This window comes from Populus trichocarpa, chromosome 7 (genome assembly GCF_000002775.5).
Source record: "Populus trichocarpa isolate Nisqually-1 chromosome 7, P.trichocarpa_v4.1, whole genome shotgun sequence".
NCBI classification, from domain to species: Eukaryota; Viridiplantae; Streptophyta; class Magnoliopsida; order Malpighiales; family Salicaceae; genus Populus; species Populus trichocarpa.
In genome coordinates, this window is record NC_037291.2 from 14,657,723 (window position 1) to 14,682,240 (window position 24,518).

General features: G+C 35.1%; 4 protein-coding genes across 34 annotated transcripts in view; 2 read left to right on the plus strand and 2 right to left on the minus strand.

Annotated features, from left to right (window-relative positions):
- The window catches only part of LOC7491726 (GDSL esterase/lipase 4), a 31,001-nt gene extending 25,556 nt beyond the window's left edge, over positions 1 to 5,445 (plus strand). The window contains exons 1-5 of one of the 2 annotated variants that reach the window (XM_052454762.1): positions 3,086 to 3,377; positions 3,477 to 3,595; positions 3,709 to 3,933; positions 4,371 to 4,626; positions 4,980 to 5,445. In XM_052454762.1, coding sequence (XP_052310722.1) covers positions 3,104 to 3,377; positions 3,477 to 3,595; positions 3,709 to 3,933; positions 4,371 to 4,626; positions 4,980 to 5,251 — 1,146 coding nt within the window. In that variant the 5' untranslated portion in view covers positions 3,086 to 3,103 and the 3' untranslated portion in view covers positions 5,252 to 5,445. Of the gene's footprint in view, positions 1 to 3,085; positions 3,378 to 3,476; positions 3,596 to 3,708; positions 3,934 to 4,370; positions 4,627 to 4,979 lie in introns of those variants that run through there. The other variant, XM_052454761.1, reaches the window with a different exon arrangement.
- Positions 1 to 13,794, minus strand: part of LOC7469574 (uncharacterized GPI-anchored protein At1g61900) — a 31,891-nt gene extending 18,097 nt beyond the window's left edge. For 5 of the 30 annotated variants that reach the window (XM_052454743.1, XM_052454757.1, XM_052454758.1 and 2 more), the window contains exons 1-3: positions 13,493 to 13,735; positions 12,371 to 12,509; positions 11,418 to 12,272 (exon numbers count right to left, since the gene is read on the minus strand). In XM_052454743.1, the coding sequence (XP_052310703.1) occupies positions 11,418 to 12,272; positions 12,371 to 12,404 (889 nt within the window). In that variant the 5' untranslated portion in view covers positions 12,405 to 12,509; positions 13,493 to 13,735. Of the gene's footprint in view, positions 1 to 9,064; positions 9,356 to 9,566; positions 9,612 to 9,773; positions 9,915 to 10,417; positions 10,433 to 10,558; positions 10,805 to 11,417; positions 12,273 to 12,370; positions 12,510 to 13,492 lie in introns of those variants that run through there. The other 25 variants (XM_052454737.1, XM_052454738.1, XM_052454736.1 and 22 more) reach the window with 18 other exon arrangements.
- Positions 13,795 to 14,405: 611 nt separating this feature from the next.
- On the plus strand, positions 14,406 to 18,940 carry LOC7491725 (protein GAMETE CELL DEFECTIVE 1, mitochondrial). The gene is made up of 4 exons (XM_002310384.4): positions 14,406 to 14,526; positions 14,986 to 15,787; positions 16,413 to 16,602; positions 18,319 to 18,940. Exons 2-4 carry the CDS (start codon positions 15,009 to 15,011, stop codon positions 18,541 to 18,543), a joined length of 1,194 nt encoding a protein of 397 aa, XP_002310420.3. The 5' UTR covers positions 14,406 to 14,526; positions 14,986 to 15,008; the 3' UTR covers positions 18,544 to 18,940.
- A 203-nt stretch (positions 18,941 to 19,143) lies between these two features.
- Positions 19,144 to 21,217, minus strand: LOC7491724 (uncharacterized). The gene is given in 2 exon segments (XM_052454308.1): positions 19,144 to 19,612; positions 19,614 to 21,217. Coding segments are annotated over 2 exon segments (1,749 nt in total). The 5' UTR covers positions 21,068 to 21,217; the 3' UTR covers positions 19,144 to 19,317.
- Positions 21,218 to 24,518: the final 3,301 nt, after the last annotated feature.

The following is a 24,518-nucleotide window of genomic DNA, read 5'->3' on the forward strand; positions in this document are numbered from 1 at the left end:
ATGCTGGGTAATTCGAATGGAATTACAGGATTGATTGGCTAACAAAATAGATTAGCCGGATACTGGGTAATTCATATGGAATTACCGGATTGATTTTGCTAACCGAAATGGGTTAGCCGGATCTTTGGGTAATCAAGAGAATTACCAGGTTTATTGGTTAACAAAGAGATTAATTGGATAAGGAGTAATTCATATGGAATTACTGGATTGATTGGCTAACAAAAGAGGTTAGCCGGATGATGGGTAATTCGAATGGAATTACTGGATCTATTGGTAACCGAGGAAGGAAAACCAAATTTCTGAGTAATTATATGGAAGTGTTAGATTTATTTGGTAATTAAGATGAGTTAGCTGGATTTTTAAGTTTTGAAAAGATTATGTAAATTATGGGATTAAGTTAGATTGAAGTAGAAGTATTAAATTTCAAAGGTTAAGAGTAATTAATTAATATTAGACTAATATAGTGAGTAAGTTAATTAATATGGTTATTGTTGAAACAGGTACACCGCAAGGTGATGCAGATCGTTAGATGTAGGAATTCTCCTGTTTATGAATTACCATTTTGGAATGTAATATTCATGTCTTTACTTTCAGTGTAAATCCTTTTGTGTTGCAAAAATCAAGTAGAAGGTGTAAGAGGTAGTGGATGTATTATATATATATATATAGAGTTGTTAGTATGACCAAATCATTTTCAAAATGATAAGATAAGATTTATTATAAATATAATATGACTCTTAATCTTAATGTTGTATTTATGTAGTTAGTTAGCATTTGTTATGTTTGTGATGAATTTGTTATGTTGATTTACTAATTGATATTATGAGACTTGAATATATTGATAAATATAAGTATTGAGTTATTGTTTGATGAATGGCATGTGATCCAGGATGATTGGATCAAGATGGAAGTCGTAATGACATATAATAAAAGTGTTGTCGATAACTTGGTACCATCAAAAATAGAGGAAACTCTACCGAAGTTTAAAAAAAAATCCCATAAATTTAGACATATTACCCAATACTTGACATTGGTAAAGAAATGTTTGGAGATTTCATGAAATTATGATTTGAGGGTGTTACAATAGTGGTTCTAAAAAGCAATATATATTTAACACAGAGGCCATCAAAAACCATGATAAAGGCTAGTTATATGTTATCGTATTGGGCTTGTCGGGCTTGACGATTCGTTTGAATGACAAACACCACCTCGATGGGTAGTTCGACTTGATTGAAAAGTTATTAATGCTTCGATAGAGTAGTTGTGCCACCAACTGCAGGGAGGTACATTCTATTCCAGAAGTGTTTTGATTATTTGCTATTAATAGCGCTAAAGGATGTCAAAAACCAGTTCAGGAAGAATAATTGATGACTTTTTGATCAGGTTCTCACAAACAACACCAATGATGATGACCCATAAAATCTAAGTAGCTCAGGAGAAAGACTTATATCTTGCATAATTGGCTCATTTCGTGATCTAACATTTGATTCATTCTTATTAACCATAATGATTGGTGGCCAGTACCTCCAAAAGGTTTTTTTATTTTATTTTTGTGGATTCAAGGACTTTTTGATGTTTAAGTCAATATTTTTTTTAGAGAAAAGATAATGATATTTTTTATAGAGAGACCGTGAAAATAAATATGCAGTCAAGAATGGAGATCATGAACCTCTTTCTCATTGAAGGATTCATAGGGTCTTTATAGCCTATAAGCCTTGATTTTTTATGGAGACGAGGGGTTGAAGTGTCATCTTACCCTGATAGTGTTAATTAACAAGGAAAAATATTCGTGATATATTCATTAAAGTGGCACAAATATCCCTTACACGTTATTAATGTGAGATACGCGGGAGGTCATTTTGAAGATTTTTATATACCTAAGGGTATAGAGAAATAAATATCATTGACTATAATATTTTATGTTAAGGATCATAAGAAAAAGCAAGTGGAGTCATGTGGCCCAATATAAAACCTAAAAAGATCATCAGTTTTATATTCATTTGGGATTTACAAGATGCTGAGCTCAAAGATGTTGGATCTAGCAGCTTGCTAGACCCAAATGAAGTTAGGCTAAGCGTGTAACAAAGCCCTGAGATGTTGGGTGTGGTACGTGACTTTCCGAACCTACATGTATTTGGGCTCATCACGTGGCTGAACCTAGAGATATCGAGTTATCATCATGCCTTTAATGTTTTTAAACATGAATTTTAAGAAAAAAAATAATATGCATAAAACACACACTGATCTATTAATATAAAAGTCTCTACACTCAAAAAGATATTCAATTACCGATCTATTCTGTTAATTATGTATTCATCATTATCTAGTCTAAAGATTCAACTAACTAACCTTTGGCTTATTACCTTTGACTGTTTGGAATTTAAATGGAAAGAAATGGTAGGGAAGATGCAGCGACTCCCTTTATTTATCAATCTGAATTGCTGCAACTCTTAACTAACTGAGATTAAATACTTTTCTTAATAGTTTTAATAATTCATAAAACTTGTTTTGCTTGATTTTTTTTAAGTCAACATTAATTTTTTATAAATAAAATTAGATTGTTTTAGATTGAGTTAGATCAACTTATCTAATCTATAACTTAAATTTTAGATAAATGATCCTTGACGACTTTCTCGACTTTCTGTTGTCGAAAGGAAATTCTTTGACCAGCGGATGGCGCCAATCTCAAAATTTGAAATGGAATTATAAATGAAAATCAGTACAAAAAAAACAACAGAGGTTATTTAATTAATAATAATACCTCATCGATCGAAGTTTTCTTATACCTACCATCTTTTTAAATTTCATTTAATTAGTATAATTTTGAGAATTCAAATCTATTTAAAAATAAATAAATAAATATCGATACCTTGATCAGTTGTAGAAATTAATTCATAAAGATTCAAACTAACTAGCCTTTGACTTATTGTCTGAATTGCTGTAACGTGTTCAAGGTGTCCAAATCAGAGTTGTTTATCACCTTTCATCATCTAAGAGGTCTGAGGAGGTAGTTTAAAACTTTAACTTATCCTTAAAAAAAAAAAAACCTTTAACTATAAGTAAGTGAAGAGAAGAGCGAAGCGAAATTGGGAACAAATAAGTAATGGCTGCATCAAAATTAACCTTCAATTTTCTTCTGCTCAGTTTCCTTGCCAGCCTTCTCATCCCAGAAATCTCCCTGTGTGATCACTCTAGACAGCCAAAAAGACATGTTGCCATGTTCATATTTGGAGATTCAATCTTTGATTCAGGAAACAATAACTATATCAATGTCAACGTTTCGTATAGAGCAAATTATTGGCCATATGGAGAAACCTTCTTCCACTACTTTCCTACTGGGAGATTCACCGATGGCCGTCTCATTGTTGACTTCATCGGTAAGCATTGGAAAATATAATATGAATCATTTTTCGAAATTGTTGTTAAGTTTTTTGGGTTAATTAAGTTTTTTTCTTCTAATGGATGATTACATGCAGCAACAAAGATCGGTCAACCGTTCGTCCCCCCATATTTACAACCTGGTATTAATTTCACTAATGGAGTAAATTTCGCAAGTGCTGGAGCTGGTGTCTTTCCTGAAGCTAATCCTGAAGTGGTATGTGATCATAGTCCCAGTTTGCATGCACTTCATGGGACTGGTAGAAATAGCTGAAAGGTTATGTACGTTTTGTGCTTCAAAGTCTTACCATTACGTACCTTATTTTCCAGATTAGTCTTGGCATGCAACTTAGCAACTTCAAGAACGTGGCCATTTCGATGGAGGAGCAGATTGGGGACAAAGAGGCAAAGAAACTGCTGAGCCAAGCAGTCTATGCGTCTTGTGTTGGAGCCAATGATTACTCTTACTTTGTTGATAATTTCCCTAATGCTACTCAGCTGGAGCAAGATGAATATGTGAACAATACGGTGGGTAACTGGACAGATTTTGTAAAGGTAATATATAGCAATAAAGTTTCTTATAAATAGTAGTGTGTGCTTACAAAACCTAGCTCAGTTAATCGATGATCCAATCGACAATTAGAAATTGAACCAAGTTAGTGGAAATTAACCTTATTAAACCTAGATAACCTGGCAGGTGAACCTATAACTCTATTGTAACTTGGTCAAAATTCCATTTCACCTTTTTTTTTTAAATGGATGTTCTTTTAGTTTTTTTTTTCCCCTTAAAAACAGAAAGTCTTAAAACAAATCATTTTAGATTTATCCTGTACCCAGGACTTTGCTTGTACTTGTTTACATAAATCAATAAAAAAACTGAAAATATTTCTTTATTCATATAAGTGTATTGTGTGTAAAACTTAGCAGCAAGTAATTATTTACATATTGAGCTTCTTCGCCTTCTTTTTCTTTTTCATTGTCGGCATTTGCAGGAATTGTACAATTTAGGTGCAAGGAAATTTGCTATTTTAAACATAGGGCCAAGAGGTTGCCAACCAGCCGCAAGACAAAGCGAAGAACTCCGTGGTGATGAATGTGATGAAGTATCATTAGAGATGATAAAGAAACATAACAGTGCTGCATCTAAAGCCATCAAGGAATTGGAAAGCAAACTATCAGGATTCAAATACTCAATTGCAGACTTCTATACCATCCTTTTGGATATGATAAAGCACCCAAAGGATTACGGTAAGTACATAGATTTTGATAATATTAGGGTTTTAGTGAGGAAGCAAAGCAAGCCACACATTGTTTTCCACTCTTTATCTTTTGGTAATGCTCAAGTGTTACAATGCCACATCATGAGACACAGTAATAAGTTTACATTGATTACTCTCTTTTAAGCATGGTTAAATGACTCAAGATATATGTTAAAATTGATTTATTAATTGTAAGAGTGTCGATAGATTGATCTATTGTTTGGCATATTAACATGTGAATAGATCCATCAATGGATCCATTGTGATACTGTAGTCTCACGGGGGCCACGTCCTATATATCAATGCTCTTCCTAATCATTCATTTTTGTTCGTGTTGGGAAGGCTTCAAGGAATCAAGATATTCTTGTTGTGGCCATGGAATGTATAACGCAGCACATTGTGGAATAGAGCCATATACACTATGCAAAAATCCAAGTGAGTATCTATTCTTCGATGGATGGCATCCTACTGAGCATGGTTATCGGATTCTAGCTGATCGGTTTTGGAATGGCAAACCAAGTATCGCAGCCCCATATAACTTTAGACAACTATTTGATCTCGAATCTACACCCATCATTTTATCAGAAGAACATGAAGTTCCCCATTATGAATAAGTTTCCTTCTGTTACTTTGTAACTTGAATGTATTAAGACATTGGGAAGGTCCTCTTGCTCTTCTCTCGTAGCTATGTCCTTAACTACGACAGCTATTTGTCAGCAGTGTGTTTGATTTTAAGTGTTCTATCCTATTATTAGTGGAAATTGGAAAATGTTTCAAAATGAAGCAAAATCTTTGTATTTATAGTGAAGCCATTCTCCATGTTACAGCACTGAACCAGTTTTACTTCTCCTTCCACTGTCTCCTCTTAATTGCTCTAACTCAAAGCCTTAGAAATAAACCTAGTCTCTCTTCCCATTCTTTCTTCTTAACTTCACACACACACACACACACACACTCCTCCTTGTTTGTTTATCGATCTTAAGCTTCTTAAGGTGTTTAATGATATATCCTGTGAAATTATCAAGGAAAACAATTATACTCCAGGAATACCATAAACATAAGTTTTAAAGATTTAATTAAAAATAAATGAAGTTTAGTGATAAAATAAATGGAGATAAAAATTTAAGGGAAAGAATCGGAAAAAACACTACTCATCCCAGCATATGAACAACATTTTTCTAAAATCTTTCTGTTTATTTATTAATGTTAATGTTAATAACAAGGCGAAATCAATTAACTGGTCTTGCAAGCCATAAAATACATGGAAGCTCAAGCTGATAGATAAAATTATCAAATAAAAAAAAAAAACCAAACAACAACAACAACGCTGCTGAGATTGCTGCTGTCAACATGCGGAAGGCTTCGCGAGGGAACATGGAGATCAAGAAAAACAGAAACTAAAATTTTTTTCCAGACTTTTGGCTTTGATTAATAAAAAATCTTAATCAGCTTTCTTTATCTAATTTGACAGTAGCTGTGACTGAGCTACAATTTCAGCCAACAACATCTTTCAAAGCCCTGATCTGAGTAGGTCTAAGGCCTTGGAGATTCGAACCAATCCGAGTAATGATAGAATGATATATAATAACATTTCATCCACTGTGTTGAAAGTAAACAGAACATGGCAGCTCTCTAGTTTCCTAATCCGGTATGAGAGACCATCTACGTCAATGATAAGCTCTTCTATTTTGTCGATATTCATAGGTGAAAAGACTTCTTCTACATCACTTCTTTTCAGCCACTCAGAATCGCGTTAAGATGAAAAAAATAGTTCACTTATGTGTTTGATCCTTTTCAATTTTACGTAAAATACAAGGGATTTCACCAAGTTTTCGGATCGATATAATGGATTGAGTTGAATTTGGAAAGCATGTTTTGTAGAGAAAAGCGCTCAAGGAGACTCAGACCAGCCATAGACTCATGTTTTACTCATATTTAACATGTAGCTTTTAGAGTGAGAAAAGTGTGATTTGACTATTATTATTTTTTTTTTTTTTGGGTAGCCTTAACAACGAAAACAATGGAACAAACAACACATTGATTTAGATCTTAAAAGTTCTACAAATGAAAAGGATGGAAAAAGTATTTGTTTTGGGAGCGCAATATTTTATCTATTAATCTTTTTCCACTTGGGCTCACAGATTTAAGAGAAGGTGAAGGAAAAACAATGGTTTCATTAACAGGAACTATAAGGTGAGGTTAAATATGGTTGGTCTTGATCCGTATCATAGCGCGACCGTTCTAAATTTGCTAAAATCATTTTTTGAATTATTTTTTGAATTTTTTTTTCATTTTAAGCCTTAATATTTGGTTAATTTGATCTAGGATTCCTAATTTGTTTAGATTTGAACTAGATATATGATCCACGATATGTCACGGGCTGGACTATTTTTTTCTAAATGTAAAAAAACATTCCATACAAAACTTGGGATTTAAAAAAAATCAGAGAATTAGATCATTGAGTCAACCAAGTTTAATAATCTCAATTAATCTAATAATACTCAAAAAAAGATAATGACAACAAATAACCGAATTAATAAAAAATTGACATCAAGGATATAAAAACCATGATCAAAAGAATGAGGATCCAATTTCTTTTTTTAAATGCTTTTTTTTTTTTTAAAACCCGTCTTAAAATTTTTTTAAATTTTTTTTTTGACCAAAATAATGTTATTTTTACATATTTGTAAAATAAAGAAATTGGTTACTCAAGTAACCTTGGCCAACCCACCTAATCTGTGACTTAGGACTTGACCAGGATTGACCTCTGGATCGGGTATAAAAACCATAATTAAAAAAATAAAGACACAACTTTCTTGTAATTTTTTTTTAAACCCGTTGAATATTTGTTCTAGGCTAAGTTAATCTGGGTAACCTTGACCAATCCACTCGATCTATGACCTAGAACTTACTCGGGATCAATTTTTGAGTCGAGTTTAAAAACTAGAATTGAAAAAATAAGGATCAAATTTGACATTAAAATCAAATAAAATCAAACAATGATGGATGAATCTGAAAAAAAAAATCAATTAAGAAAATAAATGAAACCAAAAGAAATTATAATGAAAAAGAATGAGGACCAAATTAAAAAAAAAATTAAGTATGAAATTGAAAAGAAAATCAATTAGAAGAAGGGTGAAAAGCAAAATAAATATCAATTAAAAAAAAGAGGACCAAATCTAACACAAAAATAAAATAAAATAAAATGATAAATGATGAAATTGAAAAATAAATAATTAACATAAAATAATTTAAAGGAAATACAGAACAATAAAAATATGAGGACCACAATTGAAATAATACAAAAGCTTAGGACATTTTTGAACTTTGGGTGAGTGGGTGGAGAAAAGAGAAAAAAGGGTGGAGAAAAACAAATTCAGCCGTCGTCTAATGGCGGCACTTATGACAACATAAACTGGTCAAGACTGCAACACTTCGTCTAAGACGGCGGTTGGGTATTTTTGGATATCGGAGGAGGTGTCATGCGCCGCCCAAATGACACGGACAACCTCCACAAGTTGACGCGTTCTTATCCCGCACTGACAGCTTCTTTTTTTGTTTTTTTTTTATAAATATCAAAACACCCTTGACCCCACACAAATTTTTTTAAAAAAATCAGAGTGGAAAAGACGCCAATAACCCTAAAAACAAAAGCATTTGTTTTAAAATCCAAAGATATTTTGATAATTTCATTGTGCTCGAGAAAAGGAAAAACCGAAAAAGTCCATCTCCCAAAGTAAACCGAAATTCTGCTTCCAAGGGTATTTAGAACTTTACATTGTGTAATCAATAGATAAAAAGACATACATACCCCTCACCAATTCTATAATACCAAATATATCCTGTGTAAAAGTCCAAAAATACCCCTAAAGCTAGCTTTTATGTTTCTCTTTTTCCAAGGATAATTTGGTAAATTTATTATGCAAATCTATAGTGAATTATGAAAAGAACTACAGAACAACCCTAAACTCTTTTAATATTTTTTATAATTTCAGTCCTAAATAAAGAATTTTACATGATAAACATAATTAGTCTTTATCAATTTAATATATTAACATCTCAATATTTTATATATGTAAAAAAAAACATCCAATATCTAAGTCTTAATATTTAAAAACTTAATTTCCTAGTACTTTTATATATATTTTTTAAGATTACAAAATAATAATCTAACCATGACCGGGAGGTGTCAAAAAAACTAGTTGACGCTACTTGGCGTTAAGAAGGCCATGGCCATCATCAACGAACCATGTGAACCCACAAGACTGATTCATGTTTGTTAATCATGATTAGGCTTTTATACTGGAACCCAAACCAAAGCTAAGCGGTGGTGACTGAAATTTTAAAGGGGAGGGGAGCCACAGCTATAGGGTGGTGATGACCAGCTATACATCTACAGCCAAAATGCTTGGTTCTCGAACAGAAGACACCCACAGAAAATTTTCCTTACAAATATGAAGTCTTCCAACAATAATCATCAAAATTAGAGACAAAAATAGATTTGGAAACAAAAGAAAAATGAAAAGCTGCTATACATGAAGAAGGCTACTCATCAAAATATACAAGTAAAATTCCCACACAAGGTTAAATTTCCAGAGACACCACCACCTATTTCAAACCGGTTCAAGCCCTTGACTAGTCTCTTCAGTACAACAATGCACTGAAAATAAAAAATGAAAAAATGGGCACCAGCAACTCCAACTCACCACCACGATTGCCTGCAGTCAAAACATTGATACGGATATGTCAGAAAAGAAGGGGGAATGGAAAGAAAATAGCTGCTGCTGTTCAAGAACAAGCTCTGTCACATTTGAAGCTAATATCTTTATGATGAATAATCTTATATTATGGCTGGCTAACTAATATGTGATCCACCAATCAGCATGCTATTACAAATGCCTATGAATTGCACAGGGCAATGGTACACACCAGGGTTTTTGATCTGTGATGTTGGCAAGGCAGGCAAGGACATCTCTGCAAAATTAAGTGGGAGCCATTAAAACAAGAACTAAAGAACAAACTGCCTGCGTGTGTGTGTGTAAATATTTCGGATGAAATGTTAAATTGTCCAGGCTCTTTTAGAAATATGAACAGCAGCTAATATCTGGTTCTTTCTTAGAGTAGTTGAACATTTACCTGGGGCACAAAGAGACAAGGTTGAAATGGAGGATGATGAAGGCCATGGAGCTGCAATGTTGTCATTCAAGTCGCATGTAAAGCTGAACCCTGTTGAATTGTCCAATATAACATCGGGAGGCAAGCTACGAAGTAGACACCCTATAATTGAATGGAAAAGAAAATTCAATAAACAATAGTAATAATTATTATAACAATAAAGAGATAGCAATCTGATTTCTTTCCAGGCTGCAAAAGAGAAAAGTTTCTTTACAAGCTCTAAGAGGCACTTTCTTTTTGCAGTCAGATGAACAAAACCTTATTACCTTTCTCAAACAAATTGGAAAATAACACACCTATCCTTTCCCTAGGCCTTAGTAAGATATCACCTCACAGCGCAAGATAACCGATGTTCTTTTACTTACATATGCTACTTGGCAACAAAGGTGTTTTCATCAAGCATCCTAAATACACAAATAAAACGACTACCAGGAAGCCAACTGCCAGGTTCGGGTGGGAGATTTTCATGTGATATAGAAAGCATGCCCTACAACCTTTTCACACTTTCAGCACTGGACATCCATATGTTTCCAAGAACTCTTACTGTAACCTCCAAATATAATATCAGCATATAAGAGAGAGAGAGAGAGAGAGAGGGGGCAAACCTTGTTGTCTGTATGCTGCTTTGCATCCACCAACACATAAATCCACACACAAACACACACAAAAGTATACATATCAGATGGAATAGATGATGAAATGAAGTGAAAAGTTTACAGGAATGATAATGAACTGAGAAAATAAACCTTGGATGCTAAAATCTTTTAAGTCAATGTCACAAAGCTCATACACATTTGTCATGACCCCACCTTGTCGTAGCTTGGACCCCAAAACTGTTGCACAAATTATGGCCTGTTTGTTTGTAATTAACATTTGATTTTGTATCCCAGCCATGTATGTATTTAATGAGCTACAGCAGGAGGGACTGGGAGCAGCTACATTTCGACATGCTTTGATAACTTCTAGAGGCCGTGTGAAATTCAAAGGGCAAACTGCACATGAACATTGACTCATCAGAAGTGTAATAACTCAAAGAATCAGTAAAACACTTGCAACATATCCTTCTTGAGTTCCACCAATTTATGATAAATCTATCTGACACAGAAATGCGTGCAGGTAAAGAAAGCAAATTAATAAGATCAATTAAGCTTGTGAACAACTATAGAGCAACACAGCTACCATGATTCTATCCTGAAAACATGATTACCCTTAATTCAAATACTTTGCATGATACCCTGAAGCTCTAAGTCTCATTTTACCACTCCTGCATAAAACTTGAAAACTTTGGCTTTATTTCATGGTCTAAGTTAGTGTGATTAATTGAAACCAACACAGAGAATCTAGATAGATTCAGAAGCAGCATCATTTGACAAACAGATGAAACCAATGGTATAGACTCATAGCATATTGCCCACACTTTTGTCCTCTCTCAGATTAGCATCATTCTATCATGAAAAGTTCCAAAACATGGGAGAACCTCAAAGAAGATGCGATATGTGCACAGGAAATTTATTAATGTAACATTGGCAATACATTTATGAAATTCAGTCCAGCAAAAAAATGGGAAAGAAATCATAAAAAAAGGAAAAATGATAATTACTGTACCCTTGTTAACTTTGCAGGCAGATACTGTCCGGAATGCAGCATTTGCAGCATCTGCTGATAGTTTCCTAGAGAGATATGAATACACCACCCCTTTACAATCACTAAGAGGATCATTACGATTATGCTCGCTCACTAACTCTTCATTATCATTGGTTGTCAATTGTGTCCTAGACATCTCAAGAGCAGCTTCAGTGATTGCAGATTGGCAAATTGGTCTACAGCACTCTTTCAGAGGATCGACGGTACTGCAGGCTTCCAGTAATTTGCTTGTATTTACTATTTTCTCAAAGTTGACAACATCCTTTACTGGACACAACCCACCAGTAAGATTTAATGATTTAACAGAGCATAGTGTAGGTATAGTTTTATTGGCCCCTCTGCTGGCTAGTATACTAATGATATCTGAAAAACAATCATCAGCAACTGCATTCTGCAAAACCAACTTATCAGAGTTGACACTGTAATAACCCTGGAAGATGTGGAGCAAACTGCCAAGCTGCGGACAGCATATTACATTTCCTACAAGAGCTGCCAAGGGTTGAGAGCAATCAGATGCTGTTTTGTCTATGATATTTGACAAAGCGGTGAAATTTACAGGGCATTTGCCAGTTAAATTTGGCTTGTACGTGGTGGGAAAAGTTGGGTACATAGGAGCCAAAGATTCATCAGGATAAGGGTTACGTGGGAGAATGGCAGGTGATATTTCAATAGGACCAAAAATTCCAAAATTTGGTGGAGTTGCTAGCTCAGATGTAGAAGAAACATGACTGGGCTCCAGAAGGGTCTGCAATGCCACAGCAACTTGGAAACTGGATAACCAAACGATAAATAACAAGAACTGATGGCCTAGTGAGCCTGCAACCAAACATCAGGCAGTTATCAGCATCAACACACTCGTCTTTCACTGTAGTAAATAAATATGCAGAATACATCGATTGCTCATAATGGCTTACCCTTTAGACAACAAATAGTCTGGAAACAGTCCATATTTCCACTAGCCTTCTGGCACCATTGAATTTTGGAAAAAGGAAATCCTACAGCACTAAATAATAACCCTGAACTTGCTCACAATGATGCAGCAAGCCAGAATACCTGTACAAAGCACCAAATTCAACAACATAAATCAAATTAAAGCCAGATAATTAAGATTAGCAAAAAAAAAAAAAAAACCACTCCACACATTACCACTGCATATAAAGGAACAGTTGAGCTTGATACATGTTTTATTTCATATGTTGAGTTACTTGAGCCTACAACAATTTAGAAACATGGCAAGCTACTCCAACCCTGCTAAATTATGATAATTATTAGCTTACTAAGAAAACCTAAAGTTTCTAAACTGCACAATTAAAAAATTCCCTTATTTGCTTGGTTCAATTCAAAGAACTGATCATATACTTCAACCCACAATTTTTTTACATCTAATTAACATTTATCCTCACCATACTAACTACTAGGTTTATTATACATGGAATCAAACTTAATCTACGCTACTGGTTCCAATACATACTATATTTTCAATCATTTGACACAAGTGAGCAAAATTATCTAGCTACTTCAGCTAAACAACCTTTCTTTTTAGCAATACTTTCACTCTCGAAACTTACATTCCCAAATCAAGTTAATATAAAACCTATTTTCTATTTATTCACCAATACCATCTGGTTTAAGTTGCCAAAAAAATGATTTAGCTAAACAGTTTCACCACCTCAACTAAGTGAACCTTTGCTCAAACAAATGCAAGTTCAAAGTTAAAATTTCAATTTCCATTTTCCAAATAGGTAAGAAAATGTTAGCTAAAATGAAAAAGCTTAACAACCCACAAGTTATATTATCCTAAAATATTAGAACATCCCATCAAGCTGGAAAAATAACAATAAGGATAGGAAGAGAAAGAACTCAAGACTCAACAATCTTAACAAAAAAAAAAAAAAAAACCACACACAAACCAAGCCAAAAACACTCCTATAAAGCTCAACTAAGCAAAATCCAAGACACCAACTTGCATTTTCTCATAAACCAAACACAAAGTTCACAATTTTAAGAAAATAAACTAAAAAATAAAAGTGGCCCACCATAACATGTTGAATCCATGTAACAAATTCAAGTGTTTCAAGCCCCCCGCAAAAAAAAACGAAAAAAACGAAAAAACAAAAAAACAAAAAAAAATCAAATATTTTTCAGTGTTGGATCTACTTGGGCTAAAAAAGGAGAGAGCTTTTCTTACGAGAAACCCTAAATCATACTTTTTCTTCTTCTTTTTCTAGCTCACTCAAGTAGAAAACCCTCTCTGTGATTGTAACTGTGGTTGTTGGTGGTGGATAAAGGACAGCCTAAAAAGCTTTTACCTTTTTTTGACTCTCTACCCGACCCGAATTTGTCCTTTTTACCCGGGTCAAGTTAACCCTTCTCGGTTTTTGCTTAACCAGGGTCCAAAATCGTTTAGGGCAAACCCAAACAAGTCCTCCAACTATGGACTTTGTCTCGGTTGAGTCCATAAAGAACTTTTTCTCTCAATTGAATTCCCAAAATATATCCATACATTCCCTATTAAGTTGGTTTTTTCAAATAATTCACGAATTTTTTAATGAAAAACATTAATCTATTTATAAAATCATAGTTTTCAAGATCAATATAGCCTATAAGTAATTTGAGAAATTTAACAAATGAAGTTCTAAATTAAATTAAGTTTGTAATTAAATTGACAAATTATTTATCTGATTAAAACCTAATCAATTTAATTGTTGTTAAGATATAACAGATAAAAAAATTATATATATTTTTTATTTTTTAATCAAATCTTGATAAGTCATATTTTAATACAATAAAAAAAAACATTTTGGATGAAGTGCATGGATTAATATGGACGCAAAGACTCAATTGAGAGTTTCTAAAACTTGATAGACTTGATTGAGGTAAGAAGATTATTTGGGACCTTAATTGAGAATACTTATATAGTTGGGAGACTTCCTCATGCTTGCCAATTTTTCCTTAACGCTCTAAACGGTGCGTTTTGAACGTGGGGTTTTAGGGATTTGTTTTTCTCCTCTCTCTTCCAAAAAAGAGCTCACTCCCTTCTCAATCTCGCTGTCACCAAACTGAGGCCAGGGTAATGAATCTCTCTCTCTTCCTTTTCTCCTGGTTTTTGTATCTGGGTTTGGCTTAATTTATGGATTCATGTATGTTTTTACTCATTTGAATGCCTATTTAGTGATTTTAAGCAGTGAAAATGGACTTCTATGGATGCTGAAGATAGGATTTTTTTATTTTTTTATTTTTTTGCTTTTGTTCAAGGTTTCTTCGGTTTTTGTATCTGGTTTTAGATAAAAAAAAATTTTGATGGTTTAGATGTCATTCGTTGATTTGAAGTGCTGAAATGGACTTCCATGGATGATAAAGATTGGATTTATTATTATTATTATTATATGCTTGTCAAGGGTCTCTTTGTTTTTGTATCTAGGTTTAGCTTAGCTTACAAATTTATTTCTGTTTTGGATGCGAGTAATTGATTTTAGGTGGTGAATTGACTTAAATGGATTCTGAAGATAGAAGTTTTCTTTTTATACAGCGTCTGTTTTGAGTACAACAACTATGCACAGTATTCACCGGATTATATCTCGACTTTCTTCCACTGCGTTAAGCACAAGTGCTAATGCTGCAAGATTTCTAAAAGAACAAACAAGACCCACTTTTGGAAATGGCAAAAGGGTTGCGTTGGTAAATGGGATTGGAGCTTATCAAGATATTGGGTCCAGGTTCTTCTCAGCGAAGTCAGGAGGAAGTGAGGGTGGAGATGATTGGGATAGTGCAGTTGGATCTTTTGGTGGCTCTGAGTCTGTTACTGATGGTGATGGCCTTGGTTGGGGCGCAGCTTCATCATGGTCAACTGGATTGACTAAGGACCATTTTGATGGAGTAGAAGTGGTGGGCCAAAGGACTTCTAGTTCTAGTACTGATAGTGGAAAAGATGGTGGAGATGGAATGAAAGATACATCTCAGTATGCGATGGCCTATGATTTGCAAGACACTGAAGATTGGATAAGAGAATATGAGTCTGAGAATAAAAGGAGTGCAGCTTTTGTGGCTGGATGGAATAAGAGGATTGACGAACTTAAAGTGTTGATGGATCAAATAAAGGAGCCTGGTTTAAGAGGGTCTTACTTGAAGGACTCAGAAAAGGCAGAGATGTATCGGTTGCATAAGGAAAATCCTGAAGTTTACACTGTTGAGAAGCTTTCTAAGGATTACAGGATTATGAGGCAAAGGGTGCACGCAATTCTTTGGTTGAAAGAAATTGAGGAGGAAGAGGAAAAGAAGCTTGGTCATCCCTTGGATGATTCTATTGAGCTTTTGCTTGATAAGTTCCCAGAGTAGGATATAGATTGTTGAGAATATATCCTTCTGCTTTGAATGTGTGATCCCATTCCATGTTTTGATAAATGATTGCAAGTGTGCGGTTATTATGGACTTGTGCACATTAATTAACTCAGGTTTTGCATTTAGTCACTTTATGGGGAACCTGTAATATTTACTGTCTTGAACTCAAGCTTCGAATTTGCACTTAATAAAGAACTAAACTATAGAACGCTAGACAGCATACCTTTACAAAACACCCACCAAAGAAATAGTCAGAGATTATTATTGCTGAATCCTTTTTACTTGGTATTGTCTATCATGATTTCTCGTGTTGCATGCTAGCTCTTTCTGTCATCAAGCCCAACCCAGCAGGTTTTGGTTCAATTTAAGCTCAGCCTTATTACTGCTAGATAGATAGCTTGCTCATCTGGCTACAGTGTCTCTGTATTGTACATGTCCATGTAATTATATATATATATCTGTTTGACCATGTTACATCCACACAAGTTATATCAAGGTCAGCCTATAGCTATGTGATTTGGACTGAATGTATGGAAGCATATCAGATAGCAAACAAACAGATATCTGCCAAAATAATAGACTTGTATTGCTCATAAAAGTGCAACTACTATTTTGCAGATTTTTCAAATCCCATGACCGAGAATTCCATGTCGCTTCCCTTACCTACAAGCCTGAATTCAAGGTGATGCCAGAGGGCTGGGATGGTACCATCAAAGATATGGATGAAGTCCACTATGAGATATCCAAGAAGGAGGATGAGATTCTTTATCAAGAATTTGTTCTGAGGATGAACTTCAACAAAATGAAAGTAAGTCCTGTGTGCTTCTTGCTTTTAATCAGGAAAAGAAACTAGAACTGCATAAAAAATGCCTGTTACTTCTGTTGTTTTAACCTTGCCATGTGTCCTTATCCTGCCCAATTACCAGATAAGATATAGCTATTCCTAGAGACACAATAGTCACAAAATCTTAGCTAAATTTACACATGAAAAGTCAAGGTGTTAACCATCAAAACTTATATGTTGAACAATTGAAAAGGTAACCACCCTTTTAATATACACACTCACACACGCGTGCGCGCATGTGTAATATGAAATTCATTATTTAATAATCAAAAGGTGAGCAAGCTCATTTTTACAAGCACCATGAAAATATGTGGAAACAAGATAAAAACAGGACATATCCTGTTATGTTCCCAATACGTCACCAATGCCTACCACACCAAATCCCAAATGCAATACACATTTTCATAATGACATACATGCAGGGGGGAAAACTCCCAAGAAATCCCTTAACATGCACAATAGTCGAGAAAAGCAACTCAAGGGATGAGAACAATCCAAAACACCACCACGGTGTACCTCAAAGCGTGAACAACTACTTCTTGACACACTCCTCTTGCCAATTTAAACTGAAACCTGCAGCCTGTCAAAACACCGAAACTACCTCTACCAATAGCAACCAAACATCAAAATGCCACCTCCAAGGCCTATCCTTAATCTCCATCGCCAACTTCAATAGGTTTGCTTCCAAATCTAAGCTGCCCTCATCCAACAAGGGCCACGCAATCTTAGGCATGTAGGCCTTTCGCACTTAACTACCACCTCTGTTACAGCTCCTTTCCTAGAAGCATTGAGCACCAAAATCAGACCTAGGATCTAACCTGATCACCAAATCCACCTATACCATGCATCTAAGGATGACAGCAATTGCCCACCGCATAATGGACAGCTCAAGATTCCACTTCCATCACTCTAATACTTGTAACAGCCCCACCACCTACAATGTCCACCTTCACCACCACCACCAACCATCTCAGCCACCAAGGCTATGCACCACAACCACTAATAGATCTTGCACTGCTATCTTCATTGATGGTAAAAAGGGGAAGGGAAAAAGAGGAGAAAGAGATGAGAGAAGGACAAGGGAAGGTATGATTTTATATATATATATATATATATGGTAGCATGGTTGAATGCACTTTGGTTCTGAAACTGTAATGGAAGTCACTGACAAGAGCAGGTGGTAACTAAAGCGCAATATGCTAATGGTAAAAGGGTAGTTATCACTTGCGAGGTTTATAGACACATACTCCAGATGGTTTTTGTCATTTATTTTTGTTTCGCTGCTGCCTGATCTGTGAGACCAAGGATCTTGAAACTTTGGGTAGTTTGGTCTTGTTGACCAAGCAAATATCAGAGAGAGCTGCTTGCCATTTATATACAGAGAGAGAGAGAGGTCCTGTACCAAGGAGCATGGTAGAAAAGCCACCAAGGACTCTTAAGGGATAGGATGGATTTATTTTCTTCAATGTAATGCTATTTTAACACACCTAAATTAATCAAGGATGCAAATGCCATCAACATTAGCTTTAAGGATTGGGGCAATCCATTGGTTTTTTTTCCTTTCCCTATACCTGCTCAACACATTGGAAGCACATTATTCAATTTTATATTGGAAAATATCTAAAGTTTCATTAAATCTATGCGAATCATCTATTTGATATATGGCTTCCCTTTGTGCAGCTGGCAGGACAGGTGAAATGCCACAAGTATAGTAGGCGCCGCACTTCTCAAGGTTGGAACTTCACAGTGGAGAAATTGGGGAAAAAAGGAAAACGTGGAGGTGGTGGTGGCTGGAAGTTTGTGAGCTTGCCCGATGGGTCCAGCCGGCCACTGAATGACACTGAGAAAATCTATGTCAAACGAGAAACTCCTCGCCGCAGGCGCAGGAGCAGGATTTTTGATTAAGTTAGCTTGTTAGATAGATATTTAAATAGATGTCGAACTCTGCTTTACTTGATCCAGCTTAGCAGATTGTTTTGGGAAATTTTCTGTAGCCAGAGCAGCTAGCTGCTGTTTTACATGTTATTCAGGGTTGGAATCAGGTCTATTTGAAGATGTCCTAATACCTGAAGGCAACTTGGATATTTATTTGTTCAGATGAAGATTTTGTTAGCTACTGCCATTAATTGGGATGTTTTCTTAATTACCTAGTTTCCTTGGAGTCTCGCATATTTGAAGCTCTGCTTTCTTTTCACTAGGATGAAGTTTGTGTTTAGCCAGCTTTTGTGTTCGCGTTGTCCTTTAAACTAGTACTCTTGAAAGTTCAAACTTCAAGTTGAAATGAGACATTCCATTTTATCCATATTTGTATATTTTTCATTTTATACATCTTTTTATAGGTTAAGGTGTGGTTCCTAATTCTACCAATTTAGGGTGTGTTTGTAGTGCTTACTAATGGCATGTTCTGAAATATAACAGGAATGTACTCACCTTAATATTGAATTGCCATTGTTGAAATGTGAAAAATAAATTAGAAGAAATAAAATACCAATGCAAAGATCAAAATTTGCAGAAAAGTTAATAAATTTTATTTAGAGAAAGTCGTTACAATGATACATCTAAACAAAATACTCGTGAAGTGAGTAGTAACATGTATAAAACCTGCTTGCCCTTATTTCACTAACACATGGATAGGACAGAATTTACAAATTGCATTCTCAATTTTGACTACTACCTGTTCTACTTCTTGGATTCTGGCCTGCACTTGGCATGCACAGCCGGACCTAGTCGACTTCTATCCATGCTTTCTGCTACTGATTTCCTTGCTGCGTTCAGGTAGACAGCTCCTCTGAGTATCCAGTCATCAGCCTCATGACTGTAGAATTCTTCAAATGGTTCTCGACACAAAGCACATACTTTGTTGCCGTCAGCGGAACTCACCCAATCTTCATCTTCTTTTTCCTTCTCTACAGGAGCATCAGCTTTTGAAAATCCAGAAACTGCAGCAACTTCTGCACTAGCAGCCAGCCACATATCAACACTAGCAAACCAAATACGAAATCCGTTGGTTCTGCTTCTGCATCTGGTGCTTAGATATCCTGGCTTTCCGGTTCCTAATCACATGCCAATCCATATGCTCCCTATGATCTTCTTGGCACTTGAATCTGGTTCCACACGTTGAGCATTGCCTTGGCATATCAGCATATAAGGATCTAATCGCAGATTCATGCCTCACCTTAAGCTGGTTTGCATCAAACACAACACCACCACTAAAATCGTCTTCCTTTTTCATCAAGGAATTCAAGAGTGAATTTATCAAACCAGAACATTCATTGGCCACGAGTTGGTTACTGGTTTCCTGCAACCTTGGTGCGCAATTGAATTTCCTAGCAGTATCTGGATTATTACTTTGGACTTCATGTTTAGCCAAAGAAATTACTCCATTACCAACCATAGAGGTTTGCAAATCAGAATAAACACAGGCTACTTGATCCTGTGAATTCAAAGGCAGATTTATAGCATTCTGATTCACCAAATTAGGCTGCATAACTGGAGGATTTGGAGTGAAACCCCCATTGTTGTTAAAAAAATTAGCCTTTGTAAAGAAACCAGAATGCATTGGAGCAGCTAAATACTCTGAATTCGTAGAAATACTTTTAACATCATTCAAAGAATTAGACTGCAGGAAAGAAGGATTTGTTAACAAACCAGACGACACAAGAGAATTTTGTGACGGTGAATTTAGCAAACACATATTTGTTACATTACGATTCAACATAGGCTTTACAAAGGCGGGATTTGGTATCGAGTACACAGGGCTTCTTAGTGACTTTGAATTATACAAAACAGGGTTTGGAAGGGGAACCCCATTATTAAAGTCTGGCTTGTTGGCTTGAATCTGCTGCAAGGCTGGGAGATTCTGCTTGAAAACCACAATATCAGCCTCCAAACTCCTGCCTTGAAACTGTCGAGACACTTGAGGATTTGGCACTGAAACCCCGTCATAAAACCTTTGCTTCATGCCTTGAAATTGCTTCGAAACTGTAGAATACGGCCTTGCAAACACAGAATTATTAGCCTCGGGTTTCCAAGCTTGCAAATTTGGGACAAAAACCCCATTATTTGCCTCTGATCTCTTGGTTTGAAACTCTGGTAAAGCCTGGGACATTAGTGTCGAAACCCCATTATAATTCAACCGTGGCTTCTGGTCTTGAACCCTTGCATTGAAACCAGAAACCCCATTATTAATCTCTACCTTCTTGGCCTCAAATTGTGGTAAAGGTTGAATCTTTGGACCGAAATTGAAAACCCCATTATTGCTATTATAATGATCAACCCTCGGTTTCTTGACTTGAAACCAACGTGGATTACTATGATAATAATCTCCTCCTTGCTGCTGTTGATTCATGTAAATTGTTCTTGATCTCTTATGAGAGTCCAGAACTGGATTGTAATGGTGGTCTGTTCCTGTTGTAAATATTGCAGCCATGTTTATTACTTGAATTTGCAATGAATCAACACCAATAACACTAACCAAACAAAGAAGAGCGAACCCTAGACAAGAACAAGAAGAGCGAAGAGTAGACAAGAAGAAACAGGTAGAGAAAGCGAGAAATGTAGTGGTAGATGGTGATGGGTTGGTTTTATAGGTAACAGAGGCGGTGAGTTTTGCCGTTTAGCTCAAGGATTACGCGGTGTGGCTGGCTGGCTGGCTACGCGTATTATACTAAACGCTTTGACTTCCTTTTTTTTAGTCAAGGTCAGTGAAAAAAAAAAGATATTTATTTTTTACTCGGTATAAACATCCTCGGAGAAGTACATATGCTATCGAGTCAATTTACAAATTATGATAATAATTTAGATTAATTATTTTTATCAAAATAATAAATTATTAACTTTTTTACAAGAAATCGACTTGATAGGGTTTGCAATAGACTTAGTCCACAAAAAACAAATCACTAAAAATCGGGTTAAACTTTAAATTTTGAGTTTTTGGAGTTAGTTTATGGGTTGGTTTTAACAACTTTGTTTTTGAAAAAATAAATAAAGATAAAAAGAAAAATAAACAAAAACAGAAAAAAATGTTTTCTTTTTTAGCTTACAACAAAAATTTAATTAATTTTCTAAGCAGATAGTATCTACTTACAAAAAAAGAAATTTCAACCTACCTCACCTGTTCAAATCCCACAGAAATATCAAATACTATCAATACAACAGTGTAAAAAGCCTATAAGAGAGACTTCTTGTTGCAGCTTTTGCCAAGATAAAGCTTCTGGTGTTTTTGCAACCAATGCTGAAGTAGTCGATAGATCAGAAAAAAAAATGATCCAGGTTGATGGTGCTTGAACAATCACGAGAGAAGGTATGGTGATAACATGTATATCGTTTCGTCCATGATGCATTGAACTCAGTTGCTTACTCCGAGATCTCGGTCCATGATGCAGTGAGCTCAGTTGCTTACTCTGAGTTCTTGGTTGCGCATCGATTCTCAGTACAAAAAAGAGATGGAAGACTGTGGGAATTGGAACAGACTTTGCTGAAGAATCTCGGCTCACCCGATACCTTTCCCGTCTTTCTTCCCTCTTGCGCTTTCTTGACAGTTCCTCATCCTTGGCTTTCTCTGCTTCAAGTTTTCTTCTTTCCTGTTCTTTCTTAAGCTTTCGCTTCCTCATCTGCGATGCCACATTTTGTAGAGAGTTTAGCACTTCCATGTTAAGAATTACTCAGCAAATAGAACAACTTCATATAAACATGCAGCCATTTTAATCATTGATGCAAACTAGTTACAGTTCGGGAACATAAATCCATTTCTTCCATCCAGTTCTGTGGGAAACATAACCATGTATTGCAGACGAGGCTTTTACTAATTTGAACGTGAATATGTATTTCTTCATAACCTTGCCCTTTCTTATTACCAAGTAATTTTGATAAATGCAGCTATTTGTAAGATATTCTTCATGCACGTTGCTGCTGAGTTTCGACTCTAAAGCAACATCACATGCAAGAAATTTAAGCTAGTCAGACAAGAAAAGGTAATGTTCTCCACTCTAAAGCCAGGCCAGTCAGTCCAGGACAATGTTTTTATTTTTTTTAACACTGACCAATTGCAACAGTAACTTCGACCACATGAGCAAGAATCTTACAATTGAACTTCACAGTATTCATTTTCAAAGACTAGAACATCAATTATTCAAGTCAATATGAAGATCAGAAGTTCTTATTTAAATGCATACCTTTTCGTTCGTGATCAATCGAAGTTGTTCTATAAGAGCATGAACAGTATATTTTAGATTTAGAATTTACTGTCTTTTAACGACTTTCACCTGTGGCAACATTGCCATAAGCATTGTTCGAAAAACATTATGAATTTCAAGATTTAAAAACTGTATTTGCAATCTTGAATGCCACTTTTATTTCAACCTACTGGGCTACAGATCAAGTAAAATAGAGACATTTTCCAATTGCATTTGAGCAGCTCAGAGATTCATGAGCTGCACATTTTACTGCTAGGTGCATGGTTTTAACCCTTGTTTCACATTTCAGATTCAAGATTCCACCACACTACTTAATTTCATTTTTAAACAAAACAATTCATTCATAGCATCACAGGTGATATATTCATTTCCATCTCTGTAGAAGACAACAACGTTGAAGTTGCTTTTTAACTGGAATGTTAAGGCAGAAATCGTATCATAGAGGTTCCATTTCAGCACAGAACTGCCAATCAAATATACTATTCTAACCACGCATTATTCTGCCTGCATCCAATTGAATATGCGGCGAGACAATCAGGTGCTCTCATTCTCTCATTGGTGAAGAGATCCAACAATTGATATTCTTTGAAACTTCAAAGACAGTAGTTTCTTAAGATTTATCAACAGCAAAGCACACCCTTACTAGAGCAAACCAAAAGCTGTTCAGTTAACAAATATCAGATTTCTTTCTTGATCTGAAAACTTGTGAACAAAATCAAGAAAAAATAACCTGATTGTTCGCTAAGTTCTGGACAGCAACCACTCCAGTGTTGGGAGGGGCAAGGGGGGCCCAGAATGGGCTAGACAATGCATGTGCTCTGGTGTGTACTTAAGCATGCGATGCCTTCCATTGCGATCCTCGATGGCATAGACCAGGGTAGTTTGGTAGCGCCTCCAACCGATAGAAAAAATTACAGGGTCTTTAGTCTTCAGGACCTTCCAGTGCCATTTTTTTTTATGTCGCGCGGATACATTTCTAAACGCCATTCTCGGGTGATAAGCTAAACTACGAAAAGAATCTGTCAATTCGAGATCCATTAATAATTGCATATTTGCATGTAATTTTTTGGAGAACACTCATTCTAATACTGTTCTAACATAAGCATGTTTAGTTTCAGAATTCTTATAGGATTCAATGCATTAAGCTAAATACATAAGTATAATCTATGTGGTTTTAATCCAGCCATTAACATAAATTGAATAATTTTCTTATATTTTTAATAAAACCATATCAAAGTTTCCAAGTGATTGAATCATTTTCCTTAATAGAAAGAGGAAAGTCTAGTCATGTTTTGGAAATATTTGGTTGGTGGTGGCTAAAATTGCTTTCCACTTTATCATATCTTTATTTTAAAATTTAATTTTGAAGAGATTGTAAGAATAATAATTTTTATAAATATATAAATGAATGGCAGATTTCAGATATAATTTTTTTTAAAAAAAATACATAATCTTAATTTGCAAAAGTTGACCCAACAATCCATTTACAGTAAAAAAAATATATTTTTAATCCATAAAATGGTTGTTTATTTCTCCTGATAAATATACTATTTTCATGTGGATTATATTCTTAAAATTTGATTGGAGAGTAAATTAATAGTTAGAATAAAACTATTAGATGAGAATGCCAAGTAAATTTAAAATTATTAAAGTTACACAAAAGAAATTAAGATAATGGAGATAAAT